We start from the raw sequence: 18,647 nt of genomic DNA, 5'->3' as shown, positions 1-18,647 counted from the left end.
TCATTAGATGGATTGGGAAGGGCAAAAGCTTGCAGAGCAGTTGATGCAGATAATGCTTCTTTCATTTGCTGTGATTGCATTTGGAGCTGGATATATCACGGCTTCTTTCCAAACAATGATCCTCACATATGCTGATGGTGTGGTTCTCACCACATTAGTCACTCTTCCCAACTGGCCCTTCTTCAACCACCATCCTCTTAAGTGGTTGGACCAGAGCGAGGCAGAAAAGCATCCAAAGCCACAACCATCTGTGAATGTAACTACAAAGAAGAAGTTTACAAGCATCTAAAAAGTAGGTTTATTTTTCTTGTTGCTTATGTTGGTACTAGTATCTCTTCAAATTATGATGTTGATGCTTTGATACAAGTTTACGAATCTATATTACAATGCACTTTACTTCTTAGAATACAACTATATCTCTGTTTTCATTTGGACATTGCTCGTCTCGATAGCCATTTTCCTTGATGCCTGTTTTTTTTCTCTCACTTTCTCTTGTTTTAACCTCTTTAAGATATTGATAATATAATGGGGCAGACCATCATTTTTCTGCCGATTCTTGTTGGTATTTACTTATGATTCTTGTTGGTGTTCAAAGTCAGTCCCTAGCATAACTAATAGCCACATGATTTCACGAGCTACTCAAGATATAGCCCTCAAACCCGTCTTTAGTTCTGCTTTACTGAATTGAGTTGGCATATACATAGGATTGTCATCGTTTAAGGTTTTCAATGAACTGGTTTTACATCTTAAGCTAGAGGATTCTTGTTATTTCTGTTACATATACAAACTGAGAAACTTCTCTTGTTCTTGGGTTGGTGCATTGGTATTGGCTTAGGACCTGAGAGTGTGCTCCTCTTGAGGTCTGAGGTTCGATTCTCTCTGGTGCCAATTTGGGAGGGCTAATTTAGCTTCTTCAAAAAAAAAGTCCGACTTCATTCTAAATTGTGAAAAGGAAGGGATTCGACGTCAAGAAACAAACTCATGCCCCCCCCCCCCCCCCCCCCCCCCCCCCCCCCCCCCCCCTTCCCTTCTTTTACATCCTAAATACAATACAATTGTCTTTTTGAGAGTGGAACAATCCTTGTGGATACGAACATAGATTTTTATTACTTAATGATAAATTAGTACATTTGCGAATTTTGTCATCGATCACAATTTTTAAGTTTAAATATTTGAGCGAGAATTGCAGCCGATATAAGACCTTGACAAATCAGTTTCTATTCCGCTCACCAACAGGAAGAATAGAGACGTAGAAGCAGACCGAAGGGGCGGCAGTGGCCGGTGGGTATGGTCGACGAAGCAGCGGTGGATATGGTAGACGAAGCATTGGAGGATTAGCAGCAAGATGGAATCTAATTTTAGAATAGGCATGAAAAATAATTGTCTGGTGTAAGACATATGTTGGGGCTTTTAATCTTGACATTTGGATTGTAATCTAAAGGCTAATAAATATTCTCACCATTCTCATATAAAGAATGCATTCTCACTTGTCTATAAAACATATGGGGGCATATCAAGTGAGAATGCCTTCTTTATATAAAGAATAGTGAGAATATTTATTAGCCTTTAGATTACAATCCAAAGGTCAAGATTAAAAGCCCCAACATATGTCTTACATTGAGAATTATTTTTCATGCCTATTATAAAATTAGATTCCATCTTGCTGCTAACCCTCCAATGCTTCGTCTACCATACCCACCGCTGCTTCGTCAACCATAACCACGGCCACCGCCGCTCCTTTGGTCTGCTTCTCCGTCTCTATTCTTCCTGTTGGTGAGCGGAATAGAAACTGATTTGTTGTATTGTACCCTCTTATCTCAATTCATTGGATTAAATTCAATTTTATGAAATGGGGATTTTGAAGTAAAATTGGGGAAAAGAAGACTCTAGATGTAAATGGAAAAAATACCAGTTCTTGAATCATAGATTTTTCAAGCAAATATCCATTTTCGATTTTGTCATTCTCCCAATTTTTAACAAACCGATTCAGCATAAATAAAAGAAAAAAGTTGTAACCTTTTGATCTAACACCACATAGAGAATTAATTTTTTTTTTTGACTAAGAGGTGAAGGGGGAAATAAATTGTCCAGTATCATGGTTAATGGCAATGAGAGATTGGAGAAGATGAACAACTTTTTTGGGTCAAAAGAAGATGAAAAGCGTCCTTTTGTGTGATATAGATACACATGATACTACTAGAGGCACATGATAGAACTTTTAATCTTGACATTTAGATTCTAAAGGCTAATAAGTATTCTCACAATTCTCATATAAAGAAGGCATTCTCACTTGATATGCCCCTTATAAGACCTACACTATTCCTTAATAATTTGGAATATTTATCCAACAATCAATCAATAAAAGTAATTTGTTTTTATTGATCGTTGAATAAATATCTCTAAATTATCCTAATTATCAAGAGATTGCGTAGAAAAACAATAAAAAAATTATAACATTCTAATAATTTAAGCTAATAAATCAATTAGGACATTAATCTTGCCTCCAAAGTATGCTCATGAAGCCTAGAACGATGAGGACTCAACAATCTACCTCCAGTGCTAAAAGCAGATTCTGAGGCAACTGTAGAAATTGGGATTGCCAAAATATCCTTAGCAATTTTTTGCAATGTTGGATACTTGATCCCATTTGTTTTCCACCATCCGAGAATATCAAATGTGGCACTTCTAGGCAAAACTTTTTCTTCCAAGTACAAATCTAACTCAGACTTGATTGTATATCATCAGTTTCACTAACAAATGAGTCAAAACCAATAAGAAAATTTGCATTATTATCATTTTCTGAATTCAACTCCTTATCAGTTAAATTTTCAGATGAAGTTTCCACTAACCCATTAGTTTTGGTTTGATAATCTTCAAATAATGAGCAACATAATTTCTTAATGTTGTTAATTTCAATTGAAGACAGACTTCCATAAAGCTTCTGATAGAAGTACTCTAACAACTTGAATTTAAATCTAGGATCCAAAACAATGGCAATCCCCATAATTCCATGAATAACAGACCAATATTTCTCAAATTTAATAACCATTTGTGAAGCCATATTTCTAATAGCCTCGATTGAACTAGTCTGCCATTGTTTCAAAGAGAGTTTTATTTCACAAACCAAAGGAAAAAATATATTTGTTGTGGGATATTGTGTACCTGAAAACATCTCAGTTACACGACTGAAGACTTGTAACCTACTACATATTTGTTTTGCAATCTCCCACTCACTTGTTGTAGGCAAAGATGAATACAAAGGCTTTGATTTCAAACGAATAAAAACATCTTTATACTCTAGTGCAACAACAAGCATATGATAAGTAGAGTTCCATCTAGTTTTGCAATCAAGAACAAGCTTCTTTGTGATGGGAATTTTTATTTGTCGTGCTGCTTCCCTAAAGGTTTGTTCTCTTTTGGGTGTGGCTGTCCAAAAAGCAACACTATCCCTAACCTTCTCTATACCATCTCCAATAACACTTAAACCATCTTGAGCAATTAAATTTAGAATGTGTGCACAGCACCTCATATGAAATAATTGACCATCAAGTATAAGAGTAGAACAATCAAGTTTGTTTACCAGCATACCAACAAGACAATCATTAGTGCTGCAATTATCCAAAGTGATAGTTGATAATTTTCTATCAATATTCCAATCCATCATGCACTCTACCATAACTTTTGTAAGAGCTTCGGCTGTGTGTGGACATTCTACATACACAAACCTATTTTGCAAAACAATTTTAAAAAAATGTTAACACAATGCCAAAAAAACTGTACGTAATTGATAAAGTTTACAAAATTTAAATGTCATACGTTAATATGCGGCTTTGCATATTCCAATCATCATCAATGTAGTGAGCAGTAATGACCATGAACCCTTTCTTTTGGTTGCTAGCTGTCCACATGTCAGTTGTTAGAGCAATCCTACTTCCAATCTTGTCTAATTGTCCCATAATCTTTCCCTTTTCATTTTGAAATATCTTGATGATATCATTTTTAATCGTGTTTCGACTAGGAACCTTGAACAAAGGTTGTAGACCTTCAGAATATGTTCTAAAGCCTACATGATCAACTATTGAAAGTGGATACTCATGAAGTATTATCATACGAGCAAGGTCTTCTCTTGATTTTTCTGGATCAAAATGATAGTTACTTAAATAATTAGATGACCCATCTACCTTCTTTTGCTCTCTCAACAAGATTGTTTGTCTTAAATCCTTATGTTTTCTTCTCGGGCATCTCATATAATGTTGATTTAAATGGTTTGTTCCATCAGTTCTTCTACCAGTCAGATGCTTGCTGCAATAATTGCATATGGCCTTTTCATTTCCATTAACTACTTTTCTCTTGAAGTGGTTCCAAACAGCTGATGATTTTCTTTTCTTGTCATTGTCACCAGTCAATTCATTATCATTGCCGTCACCAGCAACAGGAAGATTATCAGTTGGGGGTTGCAATTGATCCTTCTCAGAGCTATCCACATTATCAATCGGTGCACTTTGAGGTTGTGATGGAGTAGGGTTACTTTCAAATTCCTTTTGTACTTCCATGTAAAATTTTAAACTCCTAAAAATAAAGCAAGAAATAATGAATTTTCAAAATCAAACAAAATCAAATTCTCCTACAACTTCTACTGTTTATTATATACCAACTTTCAATCGATTACATCCCTTAAAATTCTATTCTAACACCAACCCAAATAACCACAAATATAGGAACACTATGGAGAAGATGACCAGAGGAGACTTACAACAACAGAGAAAACAAGCTTTGAGTCACTGGTGGCTACTAGGGTTTAGGGCATTTTGATTTTATTTGTATTACTATCACGTTTTTTTATTTATTACAATATGAGAGTGAATATAATATGACCATATATATGTCATAATCAACATTATTGTTTCTAAAAATAGCTCCTTAATTTTATACATACATAATAAATAAATATAAATATATAATAAATTTTTTGAAGAAGTATAAATATATAATAAATATATTTATATATATACGGGTAAGGGGCGGGGTGGGTACTAAGGTCCCCGTACCCGCACCCATACCCACTCATTTCTGTGGGTAATTACCCATACCCATACCCGTACCCATAATGCGGGTTTTTACCCTACCCATTATGGGTATTTTTTGCGGGTACCCACTTGGTATGGGTCAAATTGCCATCCCTAATAACAAGATTCACAACTAATTCAAGTTATTAATTACATAGCTCTTGACTTAACAAGTTCAAAATACAACTTAGGAGATATAATACATCCCACAAAAGTTATACAAGGGATTAGGCATAGCAAAATAAAACATGAAGCTTAAATTCCCGTTTCCTTTTCCTTCCTTGGAACCTGTTCATCTGAAAATAAAAACTTGACGGGATGAGATTATATCTCAATGAGTTCTTAACTAAATCCATAACCAGCCTAACCCGAGTACCCGGATTTTATAACTATTAATAATTAATAATAATGTAAATAACAATCATTATCTTTCCAACGTAATAGAATAGTTGAACACTCAAGAGGATATTATCTTGTCATTATTTTTCGTTTAACTAGAAGGCAACTGAGTGTGAGCAATGTCGGAAGCCTAGCATATCCGGATGAAATATTCATCTCAGACAACTACGTACGTTGCTTCACAACATATGTCTTTATCCTTATGGATAATTAACTAGATCAACAAATATTCTTTAATTTAATTTAAAGAAAACTAATGCTTAGTTATAGTAAAGTCTATAAACATCTTCACTATCCCTTTTGTTTCTAAATCAAAAGCTAAAGTTCTTTATTTGACAATTTCTATTAGTCCAAAATATGAGTACTAATTCTAAGTAAAGGAGTGTAAAACTAGCATAACCTTATGCTCTACACTACCTAAACTCATAATATACAATTTTGGCCACACAACAAGGCTGGCCACCTCTGTTTTGGACATTTTTTCATCCAAGACAGCTGTTGTACCTGTTAAAATGTCACAGAATTTTCCAACAATTCAAACTAACCATTTTGCTACAATATTAGTAGTTACCAAACAGTTTCAACAGTTCTAAAGAAGTCTCAACACTATTCCAATTTCAATTAACATGGAATTTTAATTAAACCATGTGCAATCATAATAAAATTATGAATTTAACATACTCTAATTTCTACATTAAAGTCTCTAAGCATAATTTTTCATAAGTTGGGGTAGAATTTCTTAACATTCTAATACATGCAACTTTTAATACTTAGGTTTACTCAAACTCTAATTTCTACCAAAATCAAACTTAATAAGAACTCACCTTGACTCTTTGAAGGTAGTTCTTGATGGGTGAGTGAAAATGATGAAGATTGGAGAAATCCCTGCCACTTGAGTTCCAACTTCTTCTCTTTTGTTAACTCGTGATGCAGACCCAATGTATAATCTTCTTCACTAAGCTTGTTAATAAGGTAGAAGGTGTTTATTCTTCTTGAATCCTAAGCATGCATGTGGTGTTAATGGTGAATTTGAAGAAAACTACATTGGAGGGGGTGGGGTTGTGTTCTGCCGAGAGGAAAGAGAGAGGGAGAGACTAAAATTGTTTTTTTTTCTTTTTTCCCCCAACACTCACTTTATGTATACTTGTTGATAGAGTTTTACAATAATGTCCCACTATAGTATAGTTTCTTTCTTCTCTGTGATACTATTTCATTTCTCATATTTACTAATAAGTCTTATTTAACATAAAGTTAATTCTAATTATTATCATCAATCAATCAATATTCTTACGATAGGATTGAACCGAATGGGAGTTTAGAGCTCTCCCTCGTCCGTGGCGTTCACGTGTCATTTCGCTCCAGCCCGCTGCGTGGGATTTTTTTCCCAAAATATACCCCTCTCCCTCTCTTATTTCCCGTAATACCCCCCTCTCAAATTTTTTTCCCGTAATGCACCTCTGACACAAGACAAACTTGATAGCACCATTTGAAATGGCTACATGTACATGTGATAGCGCCATTTAGAATGGCTACATTGACTGAAATCTGCTTTTTACTGTGTCTCCTGTACCAGATGTCTCCTTGTCACATGTAGCCATTTGAAATGGCACCATTGACCAAGCATGTAGCCATTCAGAATGGCGCCATCTCCTTGTTGTTTTTTCCTGTCTCCTGCGCGTGGCTTGCATGCATGGGAGGAGGAGATTTGAAATTTTTTGTGTTTGAAATTTTTTTAATTTTTTCTACTATCTCATTCTATAAATACCACATCTCACACATTCATTTTTCACTCAACTAACTTCATTTTTCACTCAAACGATGTGGTTCATTTTCGTTTTCAACAAAGGAAAACATCAATTGCACTTCCAAATCACCTTTTAATTTGTACCAATATTTTGTTGTTGTAGCTTCGATGGAGTCACTTGTGATGTCCGTGCATGAATTTAAATAAGCCATATGCTGGATTTGTATATGTTCATTGTTTTTTAACAAGAACATTTCTTCAATCTTATTCTTTAAAGCTGCAACCGAACTCAATTTGCTAATCGGTAACTTAAAATGTTCTTGGCGGCCTTCAAATTTAACAGAAAAATTATGGCAATCATTGGACGAAGATGCCATTATTTATAAAATAAAGAGAGTGAATAAGATAATAAAATGAATAAGATGAAGTTAGTTGAGTGAAAAATGAATGTGTGAGATGTGGTATTTATAGAATGAGATAGTAGAAAAAATTAAAATAATTTCAAACACAAAAAATTTCAAATCTCCTCCTCCCATGCATGCAAGCCACGCGCAGGAGACAGGAAAAAACAACAAGGAGATGGCGCCATTCTGAATGGCTACATGCTTGGTCAATGGTGCCATTTCAAATGGCTACATGTGACAAGGAGACATTCCAGTCAATGTAGCCATTCTAAATGGCGCTATCACATGTACATGTAGCCATTTCAAATGGTGCTATCAAGTTTGTCTTGTGTCAGAGGTGCATTACGGGAAAAAAATTTGAGAGGGGGGTATTACGGGAAATAAGAGAGGGAGAGGGGTATATTTTGGGAAAAAAATCGCTGCGTGGCCTTCTCCACCCGTCTCCTTCGTTGCCTTTTCATTGCCCATTTTAACTGCGATACCTCAAAGAACAAAAATTGTGTCTTTTTTTAATAAGAAAATATGTATTTTCATTATTATTTATAGTTGCTAAACAAATTATAGATAATAATTATTAAAAAATATTGTATATTCTATTTACTTTTCTATTAAGTCTTATTAGTCAATATATTTATCATAAAATAATTGGGATCTCGTGTAAACATGATAATAAAACTCATACCTGCGGGTACCCACCCAAACCATACCCAATTTGACGAGGAAAACTCGAGTTGACTGGGTTCGGGTTTGGGTTTTCCCCGATTTCAAAAGATGGGGTTGGGGCGGGTAATGAGTACATTGATACTCACCCTGAACCCGTCTCCGAACCCGCCCCACTCATACTAAAAATTAGATTTCACCTCTTTTAAATTATAAACGCTTAAACAATCTCTTAAATTACATTCATATATTTATTTTTTATTTTTAATTTGAGTATTAAATAAACGATTTTCTCTATTTCTTTTCTTTATTTAAAAAAAATTATTGTTGAGAGAAAATAATTTTGGAAAATTAACTTTTTTTAAATAAAAAAAATACTAAAATACAATATAAATTCATGTGGAAAATGGCGTAACCGGATACTCGAAACCCGTTGGGGATACCCGTTCCCCGTTGAATATGGGTTTGGGGTTATACTTTTCATCCCCGCTCGAATTTGAGATGAGTTTGGGGAAACCCGAACCTTAGAAGTTTGGGTTTGGGAGGGCAAAATCCGTCCCCGCCCCGCCCCATTTATCATAGTTTTAGCTAGGGGTGGACAAGACCCGCAGAACCGAGTCAAACCGGTCCAACCAATCGATTTTTTGTGTCACGGGTCGGGTGAAAAACTGCTCTAGGGTGCAAAAAGCTACAAAAGCAGTTTGGAATGGGTTAAATCGGTCGGTTTCGGATGTTTAAAATTCATCCATTGAAAACCGAACCGATCCGATCCGTAATAGTGTGTATAGTGGTACAGAGATAGACATTCATTACTACTAGACTAGACTTTTAAGACTTTCCCATTTTCCAAGTTTAATTTTACTACTACTATTACTGCACTATTAATTTATTACTACTATTATTATTTTCTTTTCCAACGGACACCCACTAACCACTCCACCACCCTATCAAATCATCACCTTCTTTCTCCCATCTCCTCTTTTAGTTTCTTCTTCTCTGTAAATACGAATCACTTCTTCTCTTTTTCTTTTTTCTTTTTGTTTTTTGTAATATGAATTAATACTCCATGTTCCTCTTCACTTAATTTGTGTTTTTTCCCAATCTAATTTATTTTCTTACCTCAATTTTGGCAGCCACGTTTTGCAACATTTATATTTAATATTTTTTTCATGAATTTTTTTGGTCAAGTTCATGAGATTCTCCTTCAGCCAAATCATCATTTATAGATGAAGAAGAGACTGTTAGATCTGGATTTCTTTACAAAGCTCCATGAACATTCTCTCTTTCTTAATATTTGCTTCTTACTTTTTAAGATCTACATGTTAGATCTGAATTTTTTGCTTAAAAATTTCTTCGATACTGTGAATTAGTAAGAAAAAATATGCATGGTTCAATCCGAATTAACCCATCCGTTTTTACCCGCAACCCGTTTGAACCGAACCGATTGAACCCATGCTATAAAATGATCGAGTTTGGGTCAACATTTTACATCCGTGGATTGGGCCGGTTTGAGGTTTTGGGCCCATACCGACCCAAACCGACCCGTTGTCCACCCCTTTTTTAGCCTAATTTTTGATCTTCCAAGGTTTTAATATTGGTATTATAAAAATTTGATTTTAAAAACGCTAGTTTACTATAATAATAAAATGGGTTGTTACAAAAATAGTGAGTTTGGAATCTGAAAATACGATATATTGGTGTTGTCCTATGATTCTACTTTTGTCCTTATTCAAAATGTCGTTTCTTGCAGGCCACCGGGTAAAGCACTTTTTCGCCGTTCATCTTTTTTAGTCCTATCATTCAACTTTATATATGCTAATTATACCACAGTGGCATATATATATATACACTAATACTAGCGGCATAGCAACTAAGGATAGGGAAACATGGAGTTGACCAACAAATACATTGTGATAAAGCATTACATAGAAGATGCCCCCAAAGAGTCTCATTTTAAGGTAAAATCTGAGGCATTAGGTCTTTCATTGGAGCCAGGTTCTGATGATGTCATAGTGAAGAATCTATATATCTCTATTGACCCATATCTCATTAACCGCATGAAAAGCCACAGTGCTTCCCATAATGCTATAAGCTTTGCAACTCCCTTAATTCCTGGCAAGGTACGTACTCATTTTGTATTTGTACAAAAAGTTGTTGATATAGAAAAATTACAAAGTTGATTTATTCATTGATAATTTGTGCGTTCCTCCATGGCCAAACCAGAAAATATAAGTTTGAGCAAAAACTCAGTTATAAATAAAAAATTTAATTACACAGAAAAATCTCAGTTTTGAACAAAAAAAATTCTCAGTTTTGCCTCAAACTAATCATTAAAAATTTCAGTTTTGTCCTAAACTAACCCTTAAAATATTAATTTATTTTACGAGAGATCTCCGACAAGTGATGGGGCCGAAGATCCGCCCATGCCTATGCAATATGTATTGGATTCCCAAAACTTATTCTGTATTAGAGATACAATTTATTGTACAATATAACTCAGTTAGTAACTCTAGCATAGTTGAATAGTGGAATACAGCTGTCAATTGTATAGTTGTAGTGGAATACAGCTGTCAACATTAGAAGTGCCACCTAAGCTGCAAGTCTAAAAGACTATAAATATGTACAGTATATTGAATCAATTCAAGAAATGAAAACTTAGATTTCAGTTACAAAATCAGTTACATTCTCTCTTTCTAGAATCTTCAGATTCTTCTCTCTTCTCTCTCACCGCAACAATGGCGGTTTTCTAATATGGTATCTACGAGCTCCTTTTTTCTTCAATCTTGATCCATGGCTTCTTCCGCTTCGCCTTCCCAATCACAATCTCAATCCGAGGCTCACCGCGTCACCGCCGTAGCCTCCAAGACGTTCAAGCATGTTGTCTCCGTCAAACTTGACGATTCCACCTACCTTCAATGGAAGCAGCAAGTTGAAGGTGTGTTGCGAGGTACAAAAATGGTGAAATATGTCGTTTCACCACAGATTCCTCCTGTTTACCTTACCGATGCTGATCGCACTTCTGGATCTGAGAATCCTGCATATACAGAGTGGGAAGAACAAGATTCTCTGCTATGTACGTGGATTTTGTCCACGATCTCCTCATCGCTCCTCTCGCGATTTGTTCGTCTTCGCCATTCTTGGCAAGTTTGGGAAGAAATTCACAGCTATTGCTTCACTCAGATGCGTACGCGTTCTCGTCAACTTCGATCGGAACTTCGCTCCATTACCAAAGGTTCGCGTTCAATCGCTGATTTCATTGCTCGTATTCGCACCATTTCTGAATCTCTTATGTCTATTGGTGATCCTATTGCACATCGTGACCTAATTGAGGTAGTTCTTGAAGCTTTACCTGAAGAATTCAATCCTATAGTTGCTAGTGTTAATAGTCAAACTGAGATAATCTCTTTAGATGAACTTGAATCTCAATTGCTGACACTAGAATCACGTAATGAAAAATTCAAGAAAGCTTTAGTAACTGAACAAGCTGCTGTGAATTTAACACAAACATCTAATGCTGATGACAAATCTCAAGCCTCTCAATCTCAATTTGGACCTTATACTGATCAGAACCCTAATTTTCCTAATAATTCAAATAGTAACTCTCAGTATCAGTACTCTGGCTTTAATAATGGTGGTCGATATGGTGGTAATAGAGGTCGTGGTTCTCGTGGTGGTCGTTTTAGAGGCCGTGGTGGCCGTGGTAATGGAAGAGGTTCTATTCAATGTCAAATATGCTATAGAAATGGTCATGATGCTAGCTACTGCTACTATAGGTTTGATGGTCCTAATTCCTATGGCTATGGAGGGTATGGTGCTCAGAATGGCTATGGTGCACCTCCTAATGTCTGGATGCAGAATATGCCTCGTCCACCTCAACCTAACTTCAATGCTAGGCCTGCATTTCCACCACAGTTTGCTAATCCAAGGCCTCAAACTCCTCAAGCTTATTTGACCGGCAATGAATCTACTGCATCAAGCTCGTTCCAGAATGGTTGGTATCCTGACTCAGGAGCTACACATCATGTCACTCCAGATGCTAACAACCTCATGGATGCTATCTCTCTATCAGGTTCTGACCAAGTCCACATTGGAAACGGTCAAGGTTTGCCTATAACCTCTGTTGGTTCAATGAGTTTTTCTTCTCCCTTTTATCCCTACACTACTCTTAAACTCAATAACTTGTTGCATGTTCCTTCCATAACTAAGAATCTTGTTAGTGTCAGTCAATTCGCTAAGGATAATAATGTCTATTTTGAATTCCATGCTAATGACTGTTATGTTAAATCTCAGGGTTCTTCTAAGATTCTTCTAAGAGGACATCTTGGTGATGATGGTCTTTACCAATTTGACTCACCTCTTCAACACAAATCTGAAGCTTCAAGTTTCATTCCTCACAAGCCTACTGCTCATTCTGTTTTTCAAGCAAATAATGGTGTCTTCTTAGAGCCAAATTCTAGTTTTTCTGTTTCTAAGTCTCAATGTAATAGTGTTGAAAAGAATAATATTTCAACTAGCAGTAGTTCTAGTAATACTACTAGTTCTGTTCATTGTTTTCCCTCATTGTACAAAATATGGCATAGTAGGCTTGGGCACCCACATCATGAAGTGCTCAAATATATCCTAAAGCTTTGTAATCAGCAATTACCTAATAAAAACTTGTCTGATTTTTGTTCTGCTTGTTGTTTAGGGAAAGTTCATAGACTTCCCTCTGTTCCTTCTACTGCTAATTACACTAAACCTCTAGAACTTATATTTTGTGACTTGTGGGGTCCTGCCCCTGTTGAATCCTTTGATGGATACTCTTATTTTCTAACCTGTGTTGATGCCTACACACGTTTCACTTGGATTTTTCCTTTAAAACTCAAATCTCATACCTTAATGACCTTTAAAAATTTCAAATCCATGGTTGAACTTCAGTATAACTTACCTATTAAATCTGTACAAACCGATGGTGGTGGTGAATTTCGTCCCTTCACACAGTTTTTAACTCCTCTTGGTATTGTTCATAGACTCACTTGTCCACACACTCACCATCAAAATGGGTCTGTTGAACGCAAGCACCGACACATTGTCGAAACAGGTCTTACACTTTTAGCCCATGCTAACCTCCCACTCCATTTCTGGGATTATGCTTTCCTTACTGCCACCTATCTTATTAATAGACTACCCTCTCCTACCTTAAACAACAAGTCCCCATTCTTTCTTTTAAACTTCAAAATCCCTGACTACAAGTTTATGAAGATCTTTGGTTGCGCTTGTTTTCCCTTTCTTCGACCTTATAACACACAAAAAATGGATTTTCACTCTAGGGAATGTATTTTTCTAGGTTATTCTCCTGTTCACAAAGGTTATAAGTGTCTAGACTCTAGTGGAAAAATCTTTATTTCCAAGGATGTGGTGTTTAATGAAGCTAGGTTTCCCTATCATGACATGTTTCCATCTGATCACTCATTCCCTGCCACCTCTTCTGGCCCTACTCTCTCTACCTTTCTTCCCACACCTAACATTGTCACTACTGCTCCTATAACTACTTCTACTTCTACTATTCAGAGTTCACCTAATCCCACTGGTTCACTTCCTTCTCATAACAACTTTCAACACTCTCCTGCTTCATCTACTCCTAACAACCCTAGCAACTCTATGTCTCCTTCTAATTCTGTCTCCAGTCATCATTCTGACTCTATCTCACTCAATTCTCCTACTCCCACTGCTACTAATCTTGGAAATGGTCCAGTCTTGTATCCCACTCCCATCACTATCATTCCTCCATCTCCTGTTACTCCCAGTTCTGAGTCTGCCTCAGTGCCTCATAACTCAAGTGCTCCCACTGTTGTTCCTCATAAAATTCATCCTCAAAACAGTCACTCTATGGCCACTAGGGGTAAACTTGGCATTGTTCAGCCCAGACTCAATCCTACTCTTTTACTAACTCATGTTGAACCAACTGGTTATAAACAGGCTATGCAACACCCTCAGTGGCTGCAAGCCATGAAATGTGAATATGATGCCCTTTTGACTAATAATACATGGTCTTTAGTTACTTTACCTGAAGATAGACAACCAATTGGTTGCAAGTGGGTCTTTAGACTCAAGCAAAATCCTGATGGTACCATTAATAAGTATAAAGCACGACTGGTTGCCAAGGGATTTCACCAGAAACATGGCTTTGACTACACTGAAACCTTCTCTCCAGTTGTCAAACCTGTCACTGTTAGGACAGTTCTGACCCTGGCTGTAACCAATAAATGGTGTATTCAACAGCTTGATGTCAATAATGCTTTCTTAAATGGGCTTTTAGATGAAGAAGTGTATATGGTACAACCTCCTGGGTTTGAAGCTACTGACAAGACTCTTGTTTGCAAATTGCAAAAGGCATTGTATGGCTTAAAACAGGCCCCCAGAGCATGGTTTGAGAGATTAAGGTCTGCATTGACAAAATTGGGATTTGTTCCCAGCAAGTGTGATCCATCTCTTTTCACACTTCATGCCAATCATCATACAATTTTCCTTCTGGTTTATGTTGATGATATAATCATCACTGGTAGCTCAAATGCTCTCATTCAGCAGTTAATTCACAAGTTGAACTCAGAATTCTCACTAAAGAACTTGGGTAAACTAGATTATTTTCTTGGCATAGAGGTTCATCATGATAAATCTGGATCTCTTCTTCTATCTCAAACTAAGTACATCAGAGATTTACTTGCAAAGGCCAACATGGACAATGCAAATGGCATGGCCTCTCCTATGGCATCTAGTACTAAACTCTCCAAATTTGGCTCAAATCATGTATCTGATCCTACCTTCTTCAGGTCTATAGTGGGTGGCCTACAATATGCTACCATCACAAGACCAGAAATCTCTTACTCGGTCAACAAAGTATGTCAGTTTCTATCCTCTCCTCTTGAAGAACATTGGAAAGCAGTTAAACGAATACTTAGATACCTAAAAGGCACTATACATCATGGTTTAGTCATCAAACCTGCTCCTATAAATACCTCTCTGGCCTTAGTTGGTTTCTGTGATGCTGATTGGGCATCAGATCCGGATGACAGAAGAAGTACTTCAGGTGCTTGTATTTACTTAGGCCCAAATTTGGTCTCTTGGTGGGCAAAGAAGCAAACACTGGTTGCCAGATCCAGTGCTGAGGCAGAGTATAGAAGTTTAGCCCAAGTCTCTGCTGAAATTCTTTGGATGCAGTCTCTACTAAAAGAACTTAAAGTCTCAATCAAAGTGCCTCAAGTTTTCTGTGATAATCTGAGTGCTGTATCCCTAGCTCACAACCCTGTTCTGCACTCAAGGACCAAACACATGGAGCTGGATATTTTCTTTGTAAGAGAAAAGGTCATCAACAAAAGCTTGGTTGTCACTCATGTTCCTGCACAAGACCAGTGGGCTGACATTCTGACAAAACCACTATCTACAGCAAGGTTTCTACAACTCAGAGACAAACTAAGAGTGTTTGACACACCCTCGGTTTGAAGGGGGCATATTAGAGATACAATTTATTGTACAATATAACTCAGTTAGTAACTCTAGCATAGTTGAATAGTGGAATACAGCTGTCAATTGTATAGTTGTAGTGGAATACAGCTGTCAACATTAGAAGTGCCACCTAAGCTGCAAGTCTAAAAGACTATAAATATGTACAGTATATTGAATCAATTCAAGAAATGAAAACTTAGATTTCAGTTACAAAATCAGTTACATTCTCTCTTTCTAGAATCTTCAGATTCTTCTCTCTTCTCTCTCACCGCAACAATGGCGGTTTTCTAATATTCTGATATAGGTTAAGTAAGTTGTTAGCCAATTTAGCATTTACTAATGTTTTAAAAATTGGAGCAGACTAGTTGTTTAAGTTAAGAAGTTGTTTTTGTTAAGAAGTCTCATATCGGCTATGAGATAACCTGAATATGTGTTCATAAAGTAAAGACAATTCTCACTTTACAAGCTGTCTAACTAAGGTTGAGTTAGACCCAACTCTCAATTCTAAAAGTTTCAACCAACGACCAATTCACATGTTTTTTTTTTTTAAAAAAAAACTTTGTATCCAGCCTTAAAACCGACTAATCCAAGTGGACCAATCCACCGCCCACTTGCGGGGGCTCCATTTAAAGCCAGAGTTTTTTTGCTCTGTATGGACTTAGCTCACCGAAATTGACACCAAGAGGAATCGAACCTGGGACCTTGAGATGAGCATACTCCAAGGACTCAAGCCAACATCACTAGACCAACCCCAAGTGGGTTACCAATTCACATGTTGATTTGATTCTTATTACATTACGGTCTAGTTGAACTAGATTAAACCATTGTTGATTCAACATGTGTTCATTTGTATTTATGTTCCATTATTTTATTTATTTATTTGTCATCCAGTTCAACCGTTGAACAGATTGATCCAATTGTACTATGACTTGAGGTCTTACTCTTACCAATTCGATATTGTGTCTGAATTTTAAAACATTGTTTTGTTTCTAAGCTTGTTGTTATTGTCCTTTTTGGGCACTTCTGCAGGCTATCGACGCTCTTGTTATTGGAAAGGTTATTGCTTCTGGGAATGCTAAGTTTGAGAAAGATGATGTGGTTCTGGGAGTATTCACTTGGGCTGAGTACAGTGTGGTTAAGGAACAAAGCATAATAAAGAAATTAGAGTCCTCTGAATTTCCACTCACTTATCATCTTGGAGTTCTTGGTAATTATTAGCACCAAACTACTCTTCATTTCTGGTTTTTAATTACTGTCCTGAAGTTGTGAGAGTATAAGAAGAAAAATGTCAAGTGATTGGAATGAAATGCTTCTTTGTTGTTTTGTCTACATTGTGTATCAAATTAATTCATATACATAAGAATTGAGAAAGATTTTTTGAAATGAAATGCTTCTTTGTTGAAATGCATATCATTGATGTCCCTACTTTATTGCAGGATTTAGTGGATTGACAGCTTATGGGGGATTTTTTGAAATTTGCAGACCCCAAAAGGGTGAAAAGGTATTTGTTTCAGCAGCATCTGGTTCAGTTGGAAATATTGTAGGACAATATGCAAAACTTTTGGGTTGCTATGTTGTTGGCTGTGCTGGTAGCCAAAAAAAGGTGAGGTTTATTAGGATTTAGGATCATACCCTTTAGAACTTGATTTGGGCTTTAATATCAAAATACTAATCCATAAATGGTTTTTTACCTTAGGTTGAATTACTCAAAGAAAAACTAGGATTTGATGAGGCCTTCAACTACAAGGAAGAAATAGATCTAAACGCCGCTGTTAAAAGGTTTGTTGGTGATGTCAGATATTGCGAAATAAAGCCAAATACATTAGACACGACATTAACGCATATGCGTGGGCACTTATAATAATTTAAGAAAACGAAAGTGGTTGAATGTAACTACATCTGTTAGATACCGGACATGTCTTTTATCTGAAGTGTCGGTGCTATTAGTGAGATTGAATATAAGTTCAAAACTAAGTATATTTCGTGAGATTGAATTTCTTTAATGTAATTTGTTTTTAAATATTGCAGGTACTTTCCTGATGGAATTGACATATATTTTGATAATGTTGGGGGGAAAATGCTAGAAGCAGCAGTTGATAACATGAAAGCATTTGGTAGAGTGTCTGTTTGTGGTGTAATCTCTGAGTATACAAATGCCGAAAACAAAGCTTCACCAAACATGTTAAACCTCGTGTACAAAAGAATCACCATCAGAGGATTTTTAGCTGCTGATTTTATGAATGTTTTTGGAGATTTTACTGATAAAACATTGGACTATCTTCGTGATGGTCAGTTGAAGGTGATTGAAGATAGGTCATTGGGTGTAGAGAGCATCCCTTCTGCATTTGTTGGGCTTTTCAATGGAGATAACGTTGGAAAGAAAATTGTGGTTTTAGCAGATGACTGATCGTGCAATGAATAAGGCTAAAATGTTACTACTCGATGAAATTTATCTTTTAAGAATAAGAGTGTTTTTAAAACCAAACTTTCTTTAACAGAAAATGGGATGGTGGAAACTTCATAAATTTATTGAAAATAAGTTTCATACACATTGCTAGAATTCAAAACATTTGACATTTAACAAGAATAAATTCGAGGGTCACACTTTCAACCATAGTTTTAAAATTCAGACGGATCATCGGATTGTTTGACGGTTAACCCAATCAATATAAAATATATATATATATATATATATATATATATATATATATATACACATAACATAAATTCCACAATTTAAAATTTAAAATAATAAAAAACTTTATTTTTAAGCTTATGTATTAAGAAAATAAGAAAAACCATTTTATGATTTTTTTTATAATAAAATATTTTATGTTTATTAAAAGAGTTAGGATCCATTAACACTAGTTGTCAAAACTTTATTTTGGCACC

At 36.0% G+C, this 18,647-nt stretch overlaps 2 protein-coding genes across 2 annotated transcripts; both read left to right on the top strand.

The window, feature by feature from the left end:
- LOC123914920 (probable signal peptidase complex subunit 1) lies at positions 1–289 on the top strand. The gene has a single exon (XM_045966080.1). The coding sequence runs from the start codon at positions 8–10 to the stop codon at positions 287–289; it is 282 nt and encodes a 93-aa protein (XP_045822036.1). The 5' UTR covers positions 1–7.
- An 8,806-nt stretch (positions 290–9,095) lies between these two features.
- On the top strand, positions 9,096–18,304 carry LOC123915825 (2-alkenal reductase (NADP(+)-dependent)-like). The gene is made up of 6 exons (XM_045967079.1): positions 9,096–9,271; positions 10,024–10,393; positions 16,785–16,962; positions 17,192–17,358; positions 17,452–17,534; positions 17,784–18,304. Exons 2-6 carry the CDS (start codon positions 10,160–10,162, stop codon positions 18,160–18,162), a joined length of 1,041 nt encoding a protein of 346 aa, XP_045823035.1. The 5' UTR covers positions 9,096–9,271; positions 10,024–10,159; the 3' UTR covers positions 18,163–18,304.
- The last annotated feature ends 343 nt before the right edge of the window (positions 18,305–18,647 follow it).

Source organism: Trifolium pratense, linkage group LG3, assembly GCF_020283565.1.
Source record: "Trifolium pratense cultivar HEN17-A07 linkage group LG3, ARS_RC_1.1, whole genome shotgun sequence".
In the NCBI taxonomy this organism is placed as follows: Eukaryota; Viridiplantae; Streptophyta; class Magnoliopsida; order Fabales; family Fabaceae; genus Trifolium; species Trifolium pratense.
The sequence above is the reverse complement of the archived record's forward strand: the minus strand, read 5'-3'. Positions and strand labels throughout refer to the sequence as shown.